At 47.3% G+C, this 19,580-nt stretch overlaps 1 protein-coding gene across 2 annotated transcripts in view; it reads left to right on the top strand.

The window, feature by feature from the left end:
* LOC144611851 (proteasome subunit alpha type-6-like) overlaps positions 1-8,179 on the top strand; it is a 43,709-nt gene extending 35,530 nt beyond the window's left edge. For both annotated transcript variants that reach the window (XM_078431155.1, XM_078431156.1), the window contains 6 exons: positions 240-334; positions 2,944-3,025; positions 4,164-4,319; positions 5,572-5,750; positions 6,916-7,010; positions 7,889-8,179. In XM_078431155.1, the coding sequence (XP_078287281.1) occupies positions 240-334; positions 2,944-3,025; positions 4,164-4,319; positions 5,572-5,750; positions 6,916-7,010; positions 7,889-7,946 (665 nt within the window). In that variant the 3' untranslated portion in view covers positions 7,947-8,179. The remainder of the gene's footprint in view (positions 1-239; positions 335-2,943; positions 3,026-4,163; positions 4,320-5,571; positions 5,751-6,915; positions 7,011-7,888) is intronic.
* The last annotated feature ends 11,401 nt before the right edge of the window (positions 8,180-19,580 follow it).

Here is a 19,580-nt window from a genome sequence, read left to right as displayed (position 1 = left end):
TAACTCTTAAATCCATCCAGTGAATTGGCCACCACTGCCTTCTGCGGCAGAGAATTCCACAAATTCACAACTCTCTGGGTGAAAAACGTTTTTCTCACCTCGGTTTTAAATGGACTCCCCTTTATTCTTAGACTGTGTGGCCCCTGGTTCTGGACTCCCCCAACATTGGGAATGTTTTTCCTGCATGCAGCTTATCCTGTCCTTTTATAATTTTATACGTTCCTTTTGATGCCTTTCAGAGTATGCCTTCAAAGCCATCAGCCAGAGTGGACTCACCACAGTGGTCATCAGGGGAAAGGACTCGGTTGTTGCTCTGACACAGAAGAAGGTGACGGTGAGTGGAAGCAGAGGTCTTCTCCCCATTCCACACCACCCCATCCTCCAACACCCTCGTCCAACAGGTCCACATTTTGCTGCAGGAGGCAGCTTTTTTTAAGAATCTTTCCCTCATCCTGCAGCCCAACACATTTTTTACAACGTATTGTAGAAGGTTTGTGCTGATCAGCAACTAGTAAAGGCAATGGGCATCTCTGACCTTGATAACCTTCGGGTAGCAAGGTGGCACAGAGGTAGAGTTGCTGCCTTACAGCACCAGATGCACAGGTTCGATTCTGACTCTGGTTTGATTCTGACTGTGTGGAGTTTGCACGTTCTCCCTGTGAACGCGTGGGTTCCCTCTGGGTGCTCCGGTTTCCTCCCACATCCCAAAACTAAGCGGGTTTGTAGGTTAATTGCCCCTCTGTAAATTGCCCCTAGTGTGCCCCTAGTAAACGGGATGAGAAAGTGGAATAACGTAGAATTAGTGTGAACGGGTAATCAATGGTCGGCGTGGACTCAATGGGCCGAAGGGCCTGTTGCGTTACTGTATTTTAAATTAATCAATAAACGTCCCATCACTACAGCAACCCTGACCTTACCCCAGCAGAGATATTCCCTTTGTCCTATTTTTCCTTGCCCATCCTTTCTGCCAATTGAAACTTTGTTTTCTCACTTTTCCAGTTCTGTTGGAAGAGCTTTGACCTGAAACACCAAGTCTTGTTCTTCCTACCGCAGAGGCTGCCTGATCTCCCGAGCGATTTCCGGCACCTTCTGTTGTTTTTCTAAGATATCCCAGGGCTATCCATTGGTGCAAAGTACCAGCACAATGCGGTCCAAAATTCCCCCTTAAAAAACCAGAAGGACATTGTGCGGAAAGTGACACCCTCTGATTCCATGATGGGGAAATCAACACAGCCTCAAGGGTGAATCACACTTGGGAGGGGCTGATTAACATTAAAACCATCCTAAAATAGTACATAGCTTATTATTATCTATTGAACAACAGGGAAAACAAATCTAATTTTAACTATATTTTGTCAAAACATATCTGAAATGTTCTCGGAAAGAAACCTCACCCATTTCCTTCACCGATGCTGCCTGACCTGCTGAGTTCCTCCAGCACTTTATGTTCTGCTCAAGATTCTGCAGGGTGGTGCAGCGGTAGAGCTACTGCCTTAAAGCGCCAGAGACCCGAGTTTGACCCTGGTACTTGTCTGTACGATGTTTGTACGTTCTCTCCGTGACCTGCGCGGGGTTTTTCCGGGATCTCCGGTTTCCTCCCACACTCCCAAGACATACAGGTTTGTAGGTTAATTGGCTTGTAAATTGTTCCAAGTGTGTGTAGGATAGTGTTAGTGTGCAGGGATCGTTGGTCAGCATGCACTCGATGGGCCAAAGGGCCTGTCTCCACACTGCATCGCTAAACTAAACTAAACTAAAAAATCCCAGCATCTGCAGTTTCTCACGTCTCCATGTTCTGGAAGCTGAGGGAAATCTCCTGGTGTTTTCCTGAGGAGAATATCAGACAGATTCTCCCACCATCAGACCAGATCACTCAAGCATTCCCGTTTCCCAGAATACAAACAGAAACACCCTGGGTGACGGACAAAGCCCAAGATATCTTCTAGAAGATAGACACAAAATGCCAGAGTAACTCAGCGGATCAGGCAGCATCTATGTTAGTATAGTTTTAGTTTAGAGATACAGCATCTCTAGAAAAAAGGAATAGGTGATGTTTTGGGTCCACATATCTTCAAGATTCAAGATATCTTTATTTGTCATCCAAAAAACAAGTTTTTTTGATGAAATTTAGTCACCCACAGTCCAACAATAAAAGCAATAAAATAAGCAAATTACACAACCCCAACCAACACACAAAAAAAAAGAAACATCCATCACAGTGAGTCTCCTCCAGTCCCCTCCTCACTGTGATGGAAGGCCAGAATGTCTTTTCCCTTCCCCTGCCGTCTTCTCCTGCGGTCAGGCTGGTGTCGTTGCCACGTTCCAGGATGTGAGCACCCGGAGGAAACCCAGGTGGTCACAGGGAGAACGTGAAAACTCCACAGACAGCACCCGAGGTCAGGATCGAACCTAGGTCTCTGGCTCTGTGAGGCAGCAGCTCTACCCACTGCACCACTGTGCTGTCTGGTTCTGAGCAAGATCGTACTGTAATTGATGAGAGGACAGTTCAGTTGCCTGACAAACAGCTGGGAATTTGGTTTCCAAACCCCTTTGCCTTCATAATAACAAGGAACTGCAGATGCAGGTTTACCAAAGAAAGACACAAAATGCTGGAGTAACTCAGCAGGTCAGGCAAAATCTCTGGAGAACATTTGTAGGTTAAATTGGCTTAGTATAAATGAAAATTGACCCTAGTGTGCTAAGGTAGTGTTAGTGTGCGGGGGTCGCTGGTCGGCGTGGACTCGGTGGGCCGAAGGGCCTGTTTCCAAGCTGTATCTCTAAATTAAACTAAACTAAACATGGATAGGCGACGTTTCGGATTGGGACTGAAGAAGGGTCCAGACCCAAACCATGTTCTCCGGGGTTGCTGCCTGACCTGTTGAGTTACTCCTGCATTAGTGTCTACCTTCGCCTTTATACTGACAGTGTTTTGGTGTGTTTCAGGATAAGCTTATTGATGCCAGTACGGTGACCAACATGTACCGGCTAACAGACCAGGTTGGCTGTGTGATGACAGGCATGTCAGGTCAGTCATTTCTACCGCTTGTTTACATGATTTGGGTGAGAACGTACACGGCAAGATTAGCAAGTTTTCAGATGATACAAAAGTGGGTGTGATTGCAGATAGAGAAGATGGTTGTCAAAAATTACAGCAGGATCTTCATCGGTTGGCCTGGTGGGCTGAGGAATGGTTGATGGAATTTATTACAGAGAAACATGAGGTGTTGCATTTTGGAAAGTCTAACATGGGCAGGACCTACAAGGTGAATGGCAGGGCTCTGGGTAGTGTTGTAGAGCAGATGGATCTAGGAGTGCAGGTGCATAGCTCCCTGAATGTGGAGTCACAGGTAGATCAGGTGGTCAAAGAGGCTTTTGGCACATTGGCCTTCATCATTCAGAGTACTGAGTATAGAAGTTGTGAGGTCATGTTGCAGTTATATCAGATGTTGGTGAGGCCGCATTTAGAGTATTGCATTCAGTTCTGGACACCAAGTTATAGGAAAGATGTTGTCAAGCTGGAAAGGGCACAGAGAAGATTTGTGAGGGTGTTGCCGAGACTCGAGGGTCTGAACTATAGGGAGAGGTTGAGCAGGCTAGGACTTTATTCCTTGGAGCACAGGAGGATGAGGGGTGATCTTATAGAGGTGTACAAAATCATGAGAGGAATAGATTGGGTGGACGCACTGATTATCTTGCCCAGAGTTGGGGAATCGAGAACCAGAGGACATAGGTTTAATGTGAGGGTGGAAAGATTTAATAGGAATCTGAGGGGTAACTTTTTCACGTAAATGGTGGCAGATGTGAATGATCAGCCATGATCACAATGAATGGCGGTGCTGGCTCAAAGGGCCGAATGGCCTCCTCCTGCACCTATTTTCTATGTTTCTATGATGTGTGGAACGAGCTGCCAGAGGAAGTTGTTGAGGCAGGGACTACCCAATGTTTAGTAAACATTTAGACAGGTACATGGATAGGACAGGTTTGGAGGGATATGGACCAAACGGAGGCAGGTGGGACTAGTGTAGATGGCACATGTTGGTCAGTGTGGGCAAGTTGGGCCAAAGGGCCTGTTTCCACGCTGTATCGCTCTACGACTCTAACTGCTCTTGACACGACTCTCTCTGACGCCTCTATCTCTCCACCTTCTCTCCTGGTGTGGCTAGCGGACTGCCGGTCACAGGTGCAGAGGGCTCGACATGAAGCTGCCAATTGGAAATACAAGTATGGATACGATATCCCGGTGGACATGTTGTGCCGGCGAATGGCAGACATCTCCCAGGTCTACACTCAGAATGCAGAAATGAGACCTTTAGGCTGTTGTGAGTACAATATTTATTTACACTGCCACTGAAACACATGGTGAGAGCAGGCCTTGACAACGAGCGTCAAAGAAACAAGGAAGCAAAGATGGTGGAGGAAAAAAAACTGCAGATGCTGGTTAAAATCGAAGGCAGACACAAAATGCTGGAGTAGCTCAGCGGGTCAGGCAGCATCTCGGGAGAGAAGGAACGGGTGATGTTTTAGGTCAAGACCTTTCTTCAGACTGATGTCAGGGGAGGGGGCGGTCAGTTTGGGCTAAATTAGTTTGTCCCGTATGGGACCGTCCTTGTCCCGTATTAGTAGGGTTGCCAACTTCCTCACTCCCAAGTACGGGGCAACGGGTGACGTCACCGCCCCGCGTGACCTCACCCAGCCAGCAGCCACGTGTTCCCGCTCCACCAATGGCGGCCGCCCGGGCCGCTACAGGAACTACACACAAAGTCCCGCCCCCTCCCCTGACATCAGTCTGAAGAAGGGTCTCGACCTGAAACGTCACCCATTCCTTCTCTCCAGAGATGCTGCCTGACCCGCTGAGTTACTCCAGCATTTTGTGTCTGCCCAAGGAAGTGCAGATGATGGTTTATCAAACATAGACACAGAATACTGGAGTAGCTCAATGGGGCAATACTGTGGTGCAGTGGTAGAGTTGCTGCCTAACAAGGTAGTAGGAAAGATGTTGTCAAGATGGAAAGGGCACAGTGAAGATTTGTGAGGGTGTTGCCGAGACTCGAGGGTCTCAACTATAGATTTAGATTTTAGATTTAGAGATACAGCGCGGAAACAGGCCCTTCGGCCCACCGGGTCCGCGCCGCCCAGCGATCCCCGCACATTAACACTATCCTACACACACTAGGGACGATTTAAAAAAATTTTTTAACCTTTGCCCAGCCAATTAACCTACATACCTGTACGTCTTTGGAGTGTGGGAGGAAACCGAAGATCTCGGAAAAAACCCACGCAGGTCACGGGGAGATCGTACAAACTCCGTACAGACGGCGCCCGTAGTCAGGATGGAACCTGAGTCTCCGGTGCTGCATTCGCTGTAAGGCAGCAACTCTACCGCCTCGCCACCGTGACCGCCCTTAAGGGAGAGGTTGAGCAGGCTAGGACTTTATTCCTTGGAGCACAGGAGGATGAGGGGGTGATCTTATAGAGGTGTACAAAATCATGAGAGGCTGGCGGAGTAGACTTGATGGGTCGGATGGGGCCTAGTTCTGCTCCTAGAACTTACGAGCGTGATTTATTTTGCAGGCATGATGCTCTTTGCCATTGACAACGAACGCGGACCCCAGCTGTACAAGTGTGACCCTGCCGGTTATTACTGCGGCTTTAAGGCCAGCAGTGTAGGGGTTAAACAGATCGAAGCCAACAGCTACTTGGAAAAGAAGATGAAGAAGAAACCAGACCTGACGTACAAAGCCACGGTGGAGGTATCCTCAGCTGAAGTGCATCTCAACCACAAATCCCTCGTTTCCTTTCATTAGTTCCTGGAAATATGGGGAGTTTTACAGGGATCACCCCCGCACAAATGAGGAATTTTATTTGGAGTTAGGATGCGGGTTTATCTCATTAAAACGTACCAAAACATTATCAGCTCGACAGGCTGGGTATAGAGAGGGTAAGGAATCAGGAGCCACAGTTTGAGAATAAGAGGAAGGACGTTTAGGACTGTGTCCGCTCGTTCATAGAGTCACAGCATGAAACCTGGTCCTTCGGCCCATCTTGTCCATGCTATCCAGTCATTGAGTTCACTCAAAACAGACAGAGATGTACATCTGGAAGTTGAAGGATGTGACTAGGGTCGCCAACTGTCCCGTATTAGCCGGGACATCCAATATTTTAGGCTAAATTAGTTTGTCCCGTACGGGACCGCCCTTTAGAAGGATGAGAGGAGATCTTATCGAAACGTATAAGAATATTAAGGGGTTGGACACATTAGAGGCAGGAAACATGTTCCCAATGTTGGGGGAGTCCAGAACAAGGGGCCACAGTTTAAGAATAAGGGGTAGGCCATTTAGAACTGAGATGAGGAAAAACTTTTTCAGTCAGAGAATTGTGAATCTGTGGAATTCTCTGCCTCAGAAGGCAGTGGAGGCCAATTCTCTGAAAGCATTCAAGAGAGAGCTAGATAGAGCTCTTAAGGATAGCGGAGTCAGGGGGTAAGGGGGGAAGGCAGGTACAGGGTACTGATTGAGAATGATCAGCTATGATCACATTGAATGGCGGTGCTGGCTCGAAGAGCTGAATGGCCTCCTCCTGCACCTATTGTCTATTGTCCCGTATTAGTAGGGTTGCCAACTTCATCACTCCCAAATAAGGGACAAAGGGTGTCGTCACCGCCCCGCGCCCCACGTGACCTCACCCAGCCAGCGGCCACGTGCTCCCGCTTCACCAATGGCGGCCACCCGGGCCGCTACATGAACTACACATAAAGTCCCGCCCTCTTCCCTGACATCAGTCTGAAGAAGGGTCTCGACCCGAAACGTCACCCATTCCTTCTCTCCCGAGATGCTGCCTGACCCGCTGAGTTACTCCAGCATTTTGTGTCTACCTTTCACCAGAACTGCTCAGTTTCTCCTCTTCTCTTTCCCACAGCTTGCAATTACCTGTTTGTCCACCGTCTTGGCACAGGACTTCAAGGCCTCAGAGATAGAAGTTGCCGTTGTCACCGCAGAGAATCCCAAATTCAGGTCTGTGGAAATCCTTTACTGAGGTTGGGAATGAAAGATCAAACAGGAACAGTGGACATTGCCCCTCAATTCATTCAACAGCATGGATACAGTACGGATACAGACCCTATTGCCCAACACATCCATGTCGGACATCTAAGCTGGTCCTATTTGCCTGTCTGTGACCCATATCACTCTCAAACCATTCCTACCTATATACCTATTAGTTGAAATTTGAATTGAATTGGAAGATACACCATGGAAATAGACTAACACGTGCTGCATCTACATTAGTCTCACCTGCCCACACTTGGCCCATATCCCTCTAAACTGTTCCTATCCATGTCCCTGTTCAAATCTCTTTTAAATGTCACTCTCACGCTGTGGGAGTGGGTTCCTCATTTCCACCACTCTGAAAAGCCTCTCCAAAAACTCTCTGGAGGATATTTGTGATGGAGTGGAGAGTGCCGAGAAGCTTGGTGTGGGGGAGGGGGGGGGAGGGATGGCCTTTGTACAGGGAGAGAGGATGGTTCTGTGGTTTAGAGCCACATTGCTACTATCCCAGCCTCAGAATTAAAGGACGTTATTTGAGGAAGAAGAAGAGGAAACATTTATTTCGTCAGAGGGTGGTGAATCTGTGCAATTCATTGCCACAGACGGCTGTGGAGGCCAAGTCAGTGGATATTTTTAAGGCAGATATAGATAGTTTGTTGATTAGTACGGGTGTTAGAGGTTATGGGGAGAAGGCAGGAGAATGGGGTTAGGAGGGAGAGATAGATCAGCCATGATTGAATAGCGGGGTAGACTTGATGGGTCGAATGGCCTGATTCTACTCCTTTGACTTATGACCTACTGACCTGACTTTAACCAGTTAAATCTTCTGCACTTCAACCTTGCAGCATCCTCAGTGAATCAAAGATTGAGAAGCATTTGGGGGACATTGCGGAGAGAGACTGACTCCCTCGCCAAGACCAAGTGAAGCTCAATGTAAAGACCGCTCTGCAAACAGCGGAAAGCAAAGATCGCTCCATGACCACCTCAACGTAGAGCGGTGGATCAGGGTGTAACACACTCCACCTGCCTGCACTCCCTCAACGCCTTTACACCACTTTGAAGCAGAAATTCACAAATGCAGTAGTTTTAATCAGAGAAAGTTGATTGTTCTGCGTGTAAAAAACTCTGCGCAACTCAGAATAAAAAATGATGAATATGAACATAAGATGCAATGTTCTCTGATTACAAATTCAGTTCATACCGTGAAGAGAAATCGCAGTGGAGAAATCGTCACCCATTCCTTCTCTCCAGAGATGCTGCATGACCTGCTGAGTTACTCCGACAAGTTTAGTTCAGTTTTAGTGATACCTTCGACAAGTTTAGTTCAGTTCAATTTAGATACAGGTCTTTCGGCCCACCGAGTCCGCACCGACCAGTGATCCCCGCACATTAACACTACCCTACCCACACTAAGGACAATTTACACTTATACCAAGCCAATTGATCTACAAACCTGTACGGCTTTGGAGTGTGGGAGGAAACCGAAGATCTCTGAGAAAACCCACGTGGTCATGGGGAGAACGTACAAACTATGATGAAACCCATGAACACATACAATGTTTGTGTAGATTAGTATTTCCCCAGAGTAGCCCATAGCCCAGTGAGGTAACCCTGCTTTCTCACCAAGTTATCTTTAAATCACCTGTACCTTTCTTTTCCAGCTTCCTCGTCCCAGCTACAATCAGTCTGAAGAAGGGTCCTGAGCCGAAATGTCGTTTGTTCATTCCCTCCACAGATGCTGCTTGACCCGTTTATTTGAAAGCACTGAGGGTGCAGCACTCTCTCAAAGCAGCCCCTCTGATAGTCCTTTGCTGACATAAAATAGGACACAAAATGCTGGAGTAACTCAGCGGGTCAGGCAGCATCTGTGGAGAACATGGATAGGTGACATTTCACAGAGTGCTGGAGTAACTCAGCGGGTCAGGCAGCATCTGTGGAAAACATGGATAGGTGACTGAACTGAAGGAAATCCACATTAGGCAGGAAATGGTTTTGGGTAGACTGATGGGACTGAAGGCTGATAAATCCCCAGGGCCTGATGGTCTGCATCCCAGGGTACTTAAGGAGGTGGCTCTAGAAATAGTGGAAGCATTGGAGATCATTTTTCAATGTTCTATAGATTCAGGATCAGTTCCTGTGGATTGGAGGATAGCAAATGTTATCCCACTTTTTAAGAAAGGAGGGAGAGAGAAAACGGGTAATTATAGACCAGTTAGTCTGACATCAGTGGTGGGGAAGATGTTGGAGTCAATTATAAAAGACGAAATTGCTGAGCATTTGGATAGCAGTAACAGGATCATTCCGAGTCAGCATGGATTTACGAAGGGGAAATCATGCTTGACAAATCTACTGGAATTTTTTGAGGATGTAACTAGGAAAATTGACAGGGGAGAGTCAGTGGATGTGGTGTACCTCGACTTTCAGAAAGCCTTCGACAAGGTCCCACATAGGAGATTAGTGGGCAAAATTAGGGCACATGGTATTGGGGGTAGGGTACTGACATGGATAGAAAATTGGTTGGCAGACAGAAAGCAAAGAGTGGGGATAAATGGGTCCCTTTCGGAATGGCAGGCAGTAACCAGTGGGGTACCGCAAGGTTCGGTGCTGGGACCCCAGCTATTTACGATATACATTAATGACAAACGAAGGGATTAAAAGTTCCATTAGCAAATTTGCAGATGATACTAAGCTGTGGGGTAGTGTGAATTGTGAGGAAGATGTCATAAGGCTGCAGGGTGACTTGGACAGGTTGTGTGAGTGGGCGGATACATGGCAGATGCAGTTTAATGTAGATAAGTGTGAGGTTATTCACTTTGGAAGTAAGAATAGAAAGGCAGATTATTATCTGAATGGTGTCAAGTTAGGAGGAGGGGGAGTTCAACGAGATCTGGGTGTCCTAGTGCATCAGTCAATGAAAGGAAGCATGCAGGTACAGCAGGCAGTGAAGAAAGCCAATGGAATGTTGGCCTTCATAATAAGAGGAGTTGAGTATAGGAGCAAAGAGGTCCTTCTACAGTTGTACCGGGCCCTGGTGAAACCGCACCTGGAGTACTGTGTGCAGTTTTGGTCTCCAAATTTGAGGAAGGATATTCTTGCGATGGAGGGCGTGCAGCGTAGGTTCACTAGGTTAATTCCCGGAATGGCGGGACTGTCGTATGTTGAAAGGCTGGAGCGATTGGGCTTGTATACACTGGAATTTAGAAGGATGAGGGGGGATCTTATTGAAACATATAAGATAATTAGGGGATTGGACACATTAGAGGCAAGAAACATGTTCCCAATGTTGGGGGAGTCCAGAACAAGGGGCCACAGTTTAAGAATAAGGGGTAGGCCATTTAGAACGGAGATGAGGAACAACTTTTTCAGTCAGAGAGTGGTGAAGGTGTGGAATGCTGTGCCTCAGAAGGCAGTGGAGGCCAGTTCGTTGGATGCTTTCAAGAGAGAGCTGGATAGAGCTCTTAAGGATAGCGGAGTGAGGGGGTATGGGGAGAAGGCAGGAACGGGGTACTGATTGAGAGTGATCAGCCATGATCACATTGAATGGCGGTGCTGGCTCGAAGGGCTGAATGGCCTACTCCTGTGTCTATTGTCTGTTGTCTATTCCCACAGAGTGCTGGAGTAACTCAGCGGGTCAGGCAGCATCTCTGGAGAACATGGATAGGTGACGTTTCACAGAGTGCTGGAGTAACTCAGCGGGTCAGGCAGCATCTCTGGAGAACATGGATAGGTGACATTTCACAGAGTGCTGGAGTAACTCAGCGGGTCAGGCAGCATCTCTGGAGAACATGGATAGGTGACGTTTCGGGTCGGGACCTTTCTTCAGACCGATTGTTGGGGGGAGGAAAAGCAGGGAGACAGGAGGGGCAGAACAAAGTGTGGCAGAGTCTGAAGAAGGGTCTCGACCCGAAACGTCACCCATTCCTTCTCCAGAGATGCTGCCTGTCCCACTGAGTTACTCCAGCATTTTGCGGCTATCTTCGGTGTAAATCAGCATCTGCAGTTCATTCCTACACAAAGTATCTGTACACTGTGGACAGCTTGATTGTACTCACGTGTGGTCTTTCCTCTAACTGGATAGCACGCAACAAAAAAGCTTTTCGCTCTTTCTCGGTACATGTGACAAGAATAATAAAATTAATTAAATGTATCAGGAAGGAACTCAGTGAAATAAATAGCAAAGTCAGAAAATGGAACCAGAGAAATTAATGAACTGGTGTCATTTGACCCTGAGATCACAATAGCCAACAGCACAATATATTGCGTCAAGATAGACAATAGACAATAGGTGCAGGAGTAGGCCATTCGGCCCTTCGAGCCAGCACCGCCATTCAATGTGATCATGGCTGATCATTCTCAATCAGTACCCCGTTCCTGCCTTCTCCCCGTACCCCCTGACTCCGCTATCCTTAAGAGCTCTATCCAGCTCTCTCTTGAATGTATTCAGAGAATTGGCCTCCACTGCCCTCTGAGGCAGAGAATTCCACAGATTCACAACTCTCTGACTAAAAAAGTTTTTCCTCATCTCTGTTCTAAATGGCCTACCCCTTATTCTTAAACTGTGCCCCCTGGTTCTGGACTCCCCCAACATTGGGAACATGTTTCCTGCCTCTAACGTGTCCAACCCCTTAATAATCTTATACGTTTCGATAAGATCCCCTCTCATCCTTCTAAATTCCAGTTTATACAAACCTAGTCGCTCTAGTCTTTCAACATATGACAGTCCCGCCATTCCGGGAATTAACCTAGTTAACCTACGCTGCACGCCCTCAATAGCAAGAATATCCTTCCTCAAATTTGGAGACCAAAACTGCACACAGTACTCCAGGTGCGGTCTCACTAGGGCCCTGTACAACTGCAGAAGGACCTTTTTGCTCCTATACTCAACTCCTCTTGTTATGAGGGCCAACATTCCATTGGCTTCTTCACTGCCTGCTGTACCTGCATGCTTCCTTTCATTGACTGATGCACTAGGACACCCAGATCTCGTTGAACTCCCGCACCTCCTAACTTGACACCATTCAGATAATAATCTGCCTTTCTATTCTTACTTCCAAAGTGAATAACCTCACACTTATCTACATTAAACTGCATCTGCCATGTATCCGCCCACTCACACAACCTGTCCAAGTCACCCTGCAGCCTTATTGCATCTTCCTCACAATTCACACTACCCCCCAGCTTAGTATCATCTGCAAATTTGCTAATGGTACTTTTAATCCCTTCGTCTAAGTCATTAATGTATATCGTAAATAGCTGGGGTCCCAGCACCGAACCTTGCGGTACCCCACTGGTCACTGCCTGCCATTCCGAAAGGGACCCATTTATCCCCACTCTTTGCTTTCTGTCTGTCAACCAATTTTCTCAGCGGGTCAGGCAACATCTGTGGAGAACATTGGATAGATGATGTTTCACAGAGTGCTGGGGTAACTCAGCGGGTCAGGCAACATCTCTGGGGAAAAGGAATAGGTGACGTTTCGGGTCGAGATCCTTCTTCAGTCTGGCGAAGGGTCCCGACCCAAAACATCACTTGTTCCTTCTCTCCAGAGATGCTGCCTGACCCGCTGAGTTACTCCAGCCTTTTGTGTCTATCTTCAGTGTAGACCGGCATCTGCAGTTCTTTCTTACACAAGATAATGTGTCACCACCCGGTCTCCACACAAAAGCTGCAAATTAGTTTCCAAGTGCCTGTCCAATTCAGTTTTGAAAGCTCCAACTGACTCAAATCCTTAAAAAAATTCCACACCTCCCACCTCTCCTCCCACCTTCCACCCAGTTTCTTTTGGCCATCGCATTGAACTATACTTAAAGCAAATATTAAGATTTTTTTTTCTTGGTTTAGTTTGAAAACTATTTGGAATAAATTGCTCAGGCAACGGACCAGCGAGGCCCACAGGCCCCAACTAACCCACAAGATGGCTTTTATGAATCAGAGTTTCTGTGTTAAATAGCAATAGGGTGATTCAAAATACATCGCAGCGGATTAAAATATAAGAATGAATGATGGAGGGAATTTCCCCTCAGTTAGTTCACAAAGTCTACAGCCCGATGCTTCCGAGGCTTCCGATGCAGCCCGATGTTTGTCTGAAACAGGGCAATTGAACGATAATGAGATGAGAAAGGACACAAAGTGCTGGAGTAACTCGTGCTGGTTAAAATCGAAGGTAGATACAAAATGCTGGAGTAACTCAGCAGGTCAGGCAGCATCTCGGGAGAGAAGGAATGGATGATGTTCCGGGTCGAGACCCTTCTTCAGAACGTCACCCATTCCTTCTCTCCCGAGATAGAAACATAGAAAATAGGTGCAGGAGTAGGCCATTCGGCCCTTCGAGCCAGCACCACCATTCATGGCTGATCATCCAGCTCAGTAGCCTTCTCTCCATACCCCCTGATCCCTTTAGCCACAAGGGCCACATCTAACTCCCTCTTAAATATAGCCAATGAACTGGCCTCAACCACCTTCTGTGGCAGAGAATTCCACAGATTCACCACTCTCTGTGTGAAGAAATGTTTTCTCATCTCGGTCCTAAAAGACTTCCCCCTTATCCTTAAACTGTGACCTGCTTAAGATGCTGCCTGACCTGCTGAGTTACTCCAGCATTTTGTGCCTACCTGCAGGAGTAACTTGGCAGGTCAGGCGGAATCTCTGGAGAATGCAGACATAAACCTTTGCGACAATGCTGTAAATGATTGTGTCTTTTAAACTTCTGAGATTTAGAGGTTTACAATTGAAGTAAGTGAAATAATATATAAGATAAAGAGTCAAGTGTGTTTTATTGTCCTATGTCCCGGATAGAACAATTAAATTTTTATTAGAGAGTTGTAGATAAAAGCCCAGTCCATTTTGCAGACTAGACCCCCCACCTCCCCCCCCCCCCCCCCACCTCCCCCCCCACCACTGACTCCATCTACACCGCACTGCCTCAGAAAAGCAGCCAATGTAATCAAAGACTTGTCCCACCCTGGTCTTTCCTACAGAAGAATTCCTTCTGACAATCAATCTGAAGAAGGATCCCAATCCAAGACGTCACCTATAAGAGGAGATCTTATCGAAACGTATAAGATTATTAAGGGGTTGGACACGTTAGAGGCAGGAAACATGTTCCCAATGTTGGGGGAGTCCAGAACCAGGGGCCACACAGTTTAAGAATAAGGGGTAGGCCATTTAGAACTGAGATGAGGAAAAACCTTTTCAGTCAGAGAGTTGTGAATCTGTGGAATTCTCTGCCTCAGAAGGCAGTGGAGGCCAATTCTCTGAATGCATTCAAGAGAGAGCTGGGTAGAGCTCTTAAGGATAGTGGAGTCAGGGGGTATGGGGAGAAGGCAGGAACGGGGTACTGATTGAGAATGATCAGCCATGATCACATTGAATGGTGGTGCTGGCTCGAAGGGCCGAATGGCCTCCTCCTGCACCTATTGTCTATTGTCTATCCGTGTTCTCCAGCGATGCTGCCTGTCCCGCTGAGCTACTCCAGCACTTTGTGCCCTTTTGTGTATCAACTAGCATCTGCAGTTCCTTGTTCCTTCAATAATGAGATAAGCTTCATGATGTGATGTTCAGTTGATTATCCCTTCCAGCAAACTGCCCGACCAGAGTCAAGAGTGTTTTACTGTCATGTATCGAGACAAAACCATGAAATTCTTACTTGCAGCAGCACATTCAGTCTATAGACAGACACTAAATGCTGGAGTAACTCAGCGGGCCAGGCAGCATCTCTGGAGAATAAGAATAGGTGATGTTTTGTGTCGGAACCCATCTGGAGTTCCTTCCAACACATTCAGTGTGTAAATTATTTTAGGCATTTTGACAATGCACATTCCTTTCATAGTTGTGTTTTGAATGAAGAAAAACACGCTGTTCCTGCAAGAAGCTTTGTATAATTAAACTTAGTTTAACAACAACAAGCCTTCAAGCAAAGGGGTGGGCACAGATTTGTCCTGTTAAGTGAGACAATATATCTTGGGACACGGACCACATACAGTAAGACTAACAAGTAGAGTTATTAATGACTTGGAATTCTCTATGTCTATGTCTCTATGTCTTTTCAGTAGTCAATGAGTTTGGCCAAGTTAATGTTAAGAAACGACAGCCCGGACTTTCAATACATCCATTCCATTGTAATGCTACTCACACACGACTGTCAATGTTAAAACAGAACCTAACAAATGAATGCAATTCATGAGGTTTGTGTTTCAACCAGCACATTGATGCTGGCCCACTGTACTCTCCAGGCAGGGGAGACACAGAGTGCTGGAGTAACTCAGCAGGTCAGACAGCATTTCTGAAGAAGATGTTCTCCAGAGATAGACACAAACTGCTGGAGTAACTCAGCGGAACAGGCAGCATCGCTGGAGAGAAGGAACGGGTGACGTTTCAGGTCCAGACCCTTCTTCAGACTGCGTTAGTCCAGCATTTTGTGTCTATCTTCGTTTTAAACCAGCATCTGCAGTTCCTTCCTACACACATCTCCTATATCCTTGACCAGCTTCACGGATATTGTATCCGAGTTTGGGGGTCTTTACATTACACCGAAGAAGCGACCGGTTTCTAAACCTTTGGGAAATGTGTGACTAACATTGGAAACTCGTGCAATTCACAGACTGCCACATATTGACGTTCATTAGAAAAAGGTCCCCAAACTATACAGCAGAGCGATTGGCATTCAGAGGGAAAAAATGTGACCTTTGTTAATTAGTTGTAGCAGCACAAGTCAAGTCAAGTCAAGTCAAGTCAAATTTATTTGTCACATACACATACTCGATGTGCAGTGAAATGAAAGTGGCAATGCCTGCGGGTTGTGCACAAAAAGAATTACAGTTACAGCATATAAATAAAGTTAATAAGTTACTAAACATAGCACAAAAAGTGTCGACAAAAATTTAGTCTCTGGGGTTATAAAAGTTGACAGTCCTGATGGCCTGTGGGAAGAAGCTCCGTCTCATCCTCTCCGTTTTCACAGCGTGACAGCGGAGACGTTTGCCTGATCGTAGCATCTGGAACAGTCCGTTACTGGGGTGGCAGGGGTCCCTCATGATCTTGCTTGCTCTGGATCTGCACCTCCTGGTGTATAGGTCCTGCAGGGGGACGAGTGTAGTTCCCATGGTGCGTTCTGCCGAACGCACTACTCTCTGCAGGGCCATCCTGTCCTGGGCAGAGCTGTTCCCAAACCAGACTGTAATGTTGCCGGACAGGATGCTCTCTACAGCCCCAGAGTAGAAGCAATGAAGGATCCTCAGCGACACTCTGAATTTCCTCAGTTGTCTAAGGTGGTAAAGGTGCTGCTTAGCCTTACCCACCAGTGCGGCAATGTGCGTTGCCCACGTCAGATCCTCTGCAATGCGGACTCCCAAGTATTTAAAACTGCTCACCCTATCCACAGTAGACCCATTTATCTCCAGTGGCGTGTACGTCCTTGGATGTTTAGCCCTTTTGAAGTCCACAATCAGCTCCTTTGTTTTAGTGACATTCAAGAGGAGGCTATTGTCCTGACACCAGAGTGCCAGATCAGCCACCTCCTCCCGGTAGGCCTTCTCATCGTTGTTGGAGATCCGGCCCACCACCACAGTGTCATCAGCAAACTTGATGATGGAGTTTGAGCTGAACCTGGCCCCACAGTCATGTGTGTACAGGGAGTACAGTAGGGGGCTAAGGACGCAGCCCTGGGGGGATCCTATGTTCAGGGTGAGGGAGCTAGATGTGTGTTCCCCCATCCTGACCACTTGGGGCCTGGCAGTGAGAAAGTCCAGGACCCAGGCACACAGAGGGGTGCTAAGCCCCAGTTCCAGCAGCTTTTCAACCAGTCTGCTGGGGACTATTGTGTTGAATGCTGAACTAAAGTCAATGAACAGCATCCTCACATAGCCCCCCTGGCTGTCCAGATGAGAGAGAGCGGTGTGTAGAACCTGGGAGACCGCATCATCCGTGGACCTGTTCGGACGGTATGCGAACTGTAGTGGGTCCATGTTGCGAGGAAGGAGGGCGCAGATGTGCTTCTTAACTAGCCTCTCAAAGCATTTCATGACAACCGAGGTGAGGGCCACCGGTCGGTAGTCATTTAAACACGCTGGAGAGGCATTCTTTGGCACCGGTACAATGATGGATTGATACAGTGGTGCAGCTGGTAGAGCTGCTGCCTCACAGCAGAGTCGTAAGCACATGGAACGAGATGCTGGAGGAGGGAGTTGAGGCAGGGACTATCACAACGTTTAAGGAACATTTGGACAGGTACATTGATAGGAAAGGTTTCGAGGGATATGGGCCAAATGTGGGACTAGTGTTATTGTTGTTGTTCGTCCTTCGGGTTGGAAGATGACCATGACTTCACTTTCAGTTGGAGGATTGGTGACTGTGGGTCCGGAAGTGACTGGTGAGGCCAATCCGGGCCTGGAAGGCACGCCCACACTTAGGACACAAGTGGATGGCTGCTGCAGTGGAAGTGAACTTCCTCCACAGGACTAGTGTAGATGGGGCATGTTGGTCAGTGTGGGCAAGTTGGGCCGAAGAGCCTGTATCCAGTCTATGACTATGGCCCGGGTTTGATCATGGCCACAGGTGCTGTCTGTGTGGAGTTTCCATGTTCTCGCTGTGACCACATGCATTTCCTCAGGGTGCTCGGGTTAGCTCCTACATCTCAACATCTGAGATTGTACATTAACTGGCCACAATAAATTGCATCTTGTGTGTGGGGAGTGAATGAGAGAGTGGGATCACACATAATTAATGTGAAGGGGTGATCGATGGTCAGTATAGACCTTCGGTGGGATGAAAGGCCTGCATCTTTAAACTAAAGAATGTTCGTCAGAGGGTCCCATCCAACCCATTGTTCCCTACAATGGATTGAGTGCAGGGGAAGACCACCTCACCCCTTGAACCTGGTCTAGCATTGAATCTGAGGAAGGGTCTCAACCCAAAACGTCACCCATTCCTTCTCTCCAGAGATACTGCCTGTCCCGCTGAGTTACCCCAGCATTTTGTGTCTATTCCCAGCATTGAATACCATGGCCTATCTGACATTTGAACCGAGCACCCTCAATTCCCCTATAGTCCAAAAGGTCTTTGTCTTTAATATACTTAAATAAATCTGAAGTTCAGAATTCTAAAGACTTGCAGCACTTTAGGTTATGACAGACATGCTGGGTGTTTTGTGTTGGAAGGAACTGCAGATGCTGGTTTAAACCGAAGATAGACACAAAATGCTGGAGTAACTCAGCGGGACAGGCAGCATCTCTGGAGAGAAGAAATGGGTGGCGTTTTGGGTCTGAATAAGCCGACCCATCATCCATTCCTTCTCTCCAGAGATGCTGCCTGTCCCGCTGAGTTACTCCAGCATTTTGTGTCTACCATCAGTGTTTGCATCTCCGTCATTAAAACTACTAAACAAGTAGTGGACAGTTTCCATTTACGTAGTATATAATTTCTCTTTGCGCCAAAGATCAAAAACAATGACTAAATTATTAATCTTCTCCACCCACACAAAGAGCCCCAAACTGTTGCGATTTTGTGACGATGTTTTTGCCTTGCCTGCATCATTTATGGGAAGTCCCATCGTTTTAAACCCAAATAATAAACTGGTTAAAGGCAGCCATGAGGAAATTTAAGAAAAAAATAGTTTTCTCGTAAGGTTTCACATCTTTGAACAGGGTCCAAATATTTCGTTTGCAAAATGAAATGTGGGGGCATCCTCAACAGATTTATCATTATTTGTCAGTGTAGCTCAGTCAGTAGAGCATCAGACTTTTAATCTGAGGGTCCAGTGTTCAAGTCCCCGTTCGGGCATTCCATGTCACGGGCGGCATAATGGTGCAGTGGCACCAGAGGCCCGCGTTTGATCCTATCTGTATGGAGTTTGTATGTTCTCCCTAGGACAGCACGGTGGCGCAGCAGTAGAGTTGCCACCATACAGCACTTACAGCAGGAGACCCGGGTTCGATCCCGATTACGGACGCTGTCTGTACGGAGTTTGCACGTTCTCCCCGTGACCGCGTGGGTTTTCTCCGAGATCTTTCGTTTCCTTCCACACTCCAAAGACGTGCAGGTTTGTAGGTTAATCGGCTTGATACAAGTGTAAATTGTCCCAAGTGTGTGTAGGGTGGTGTTAATGCGCGGGGATCGCTGGTCGGCGCGGACTCAGTGGGCTGAAGGGCCAGTTTTCGTGCTGTATCTCTAAACTAAACTAGCGGAAAATTAAAGGCTGCAGAATCTATATCCAGTCAGGTTGCACAGAGGCACAAAAATGACGAGATGCAGGTCGATTACTTTATCTGAACTCACCTGTCACGTGACTTCTTTAATACAGAGCAGCACAGTGGTGCAGCGGTAGAGTTGCTGCCTTGCAGCACCAGATCCTGGGCTCGACGCTGACTACGGGCGCCGTCTGTACGGAATTTGTGCATTCTGTGTGACCGGGTGGATTTCCCGCCTCGTTCCAAAGACGTGCAGGTTTTGTAGGTTCATGGTGCCATTGCATTAGGACGTTGGTTGGGCTGCATTTGGAATAATGTGCACAGTTCCAGTCACCCATTACTGGAAACTTCAGGAAA

Source organism: Rhinoraja longicauda, chromosome 41 (assembly GCF_053455715.1).
Source record: "Rhinoraja longicauda isolate Sanriku21f chromosome 41, sRhiLon1.1, whole genome shotgun sequence".
Classification (NCBI taxonomy): domain Eukaryota; kingdom Metazoa; phylum Chordata; class Chondrichthyes; order Rajiformes; family Arhynchobatidae; genus Rhinoraja; species Rhinoraja longicauda.
Note: the sequence above shows the minus strand (reverse complement) of the source record. Positions and strands in the feature narration are given on the sequence as shown.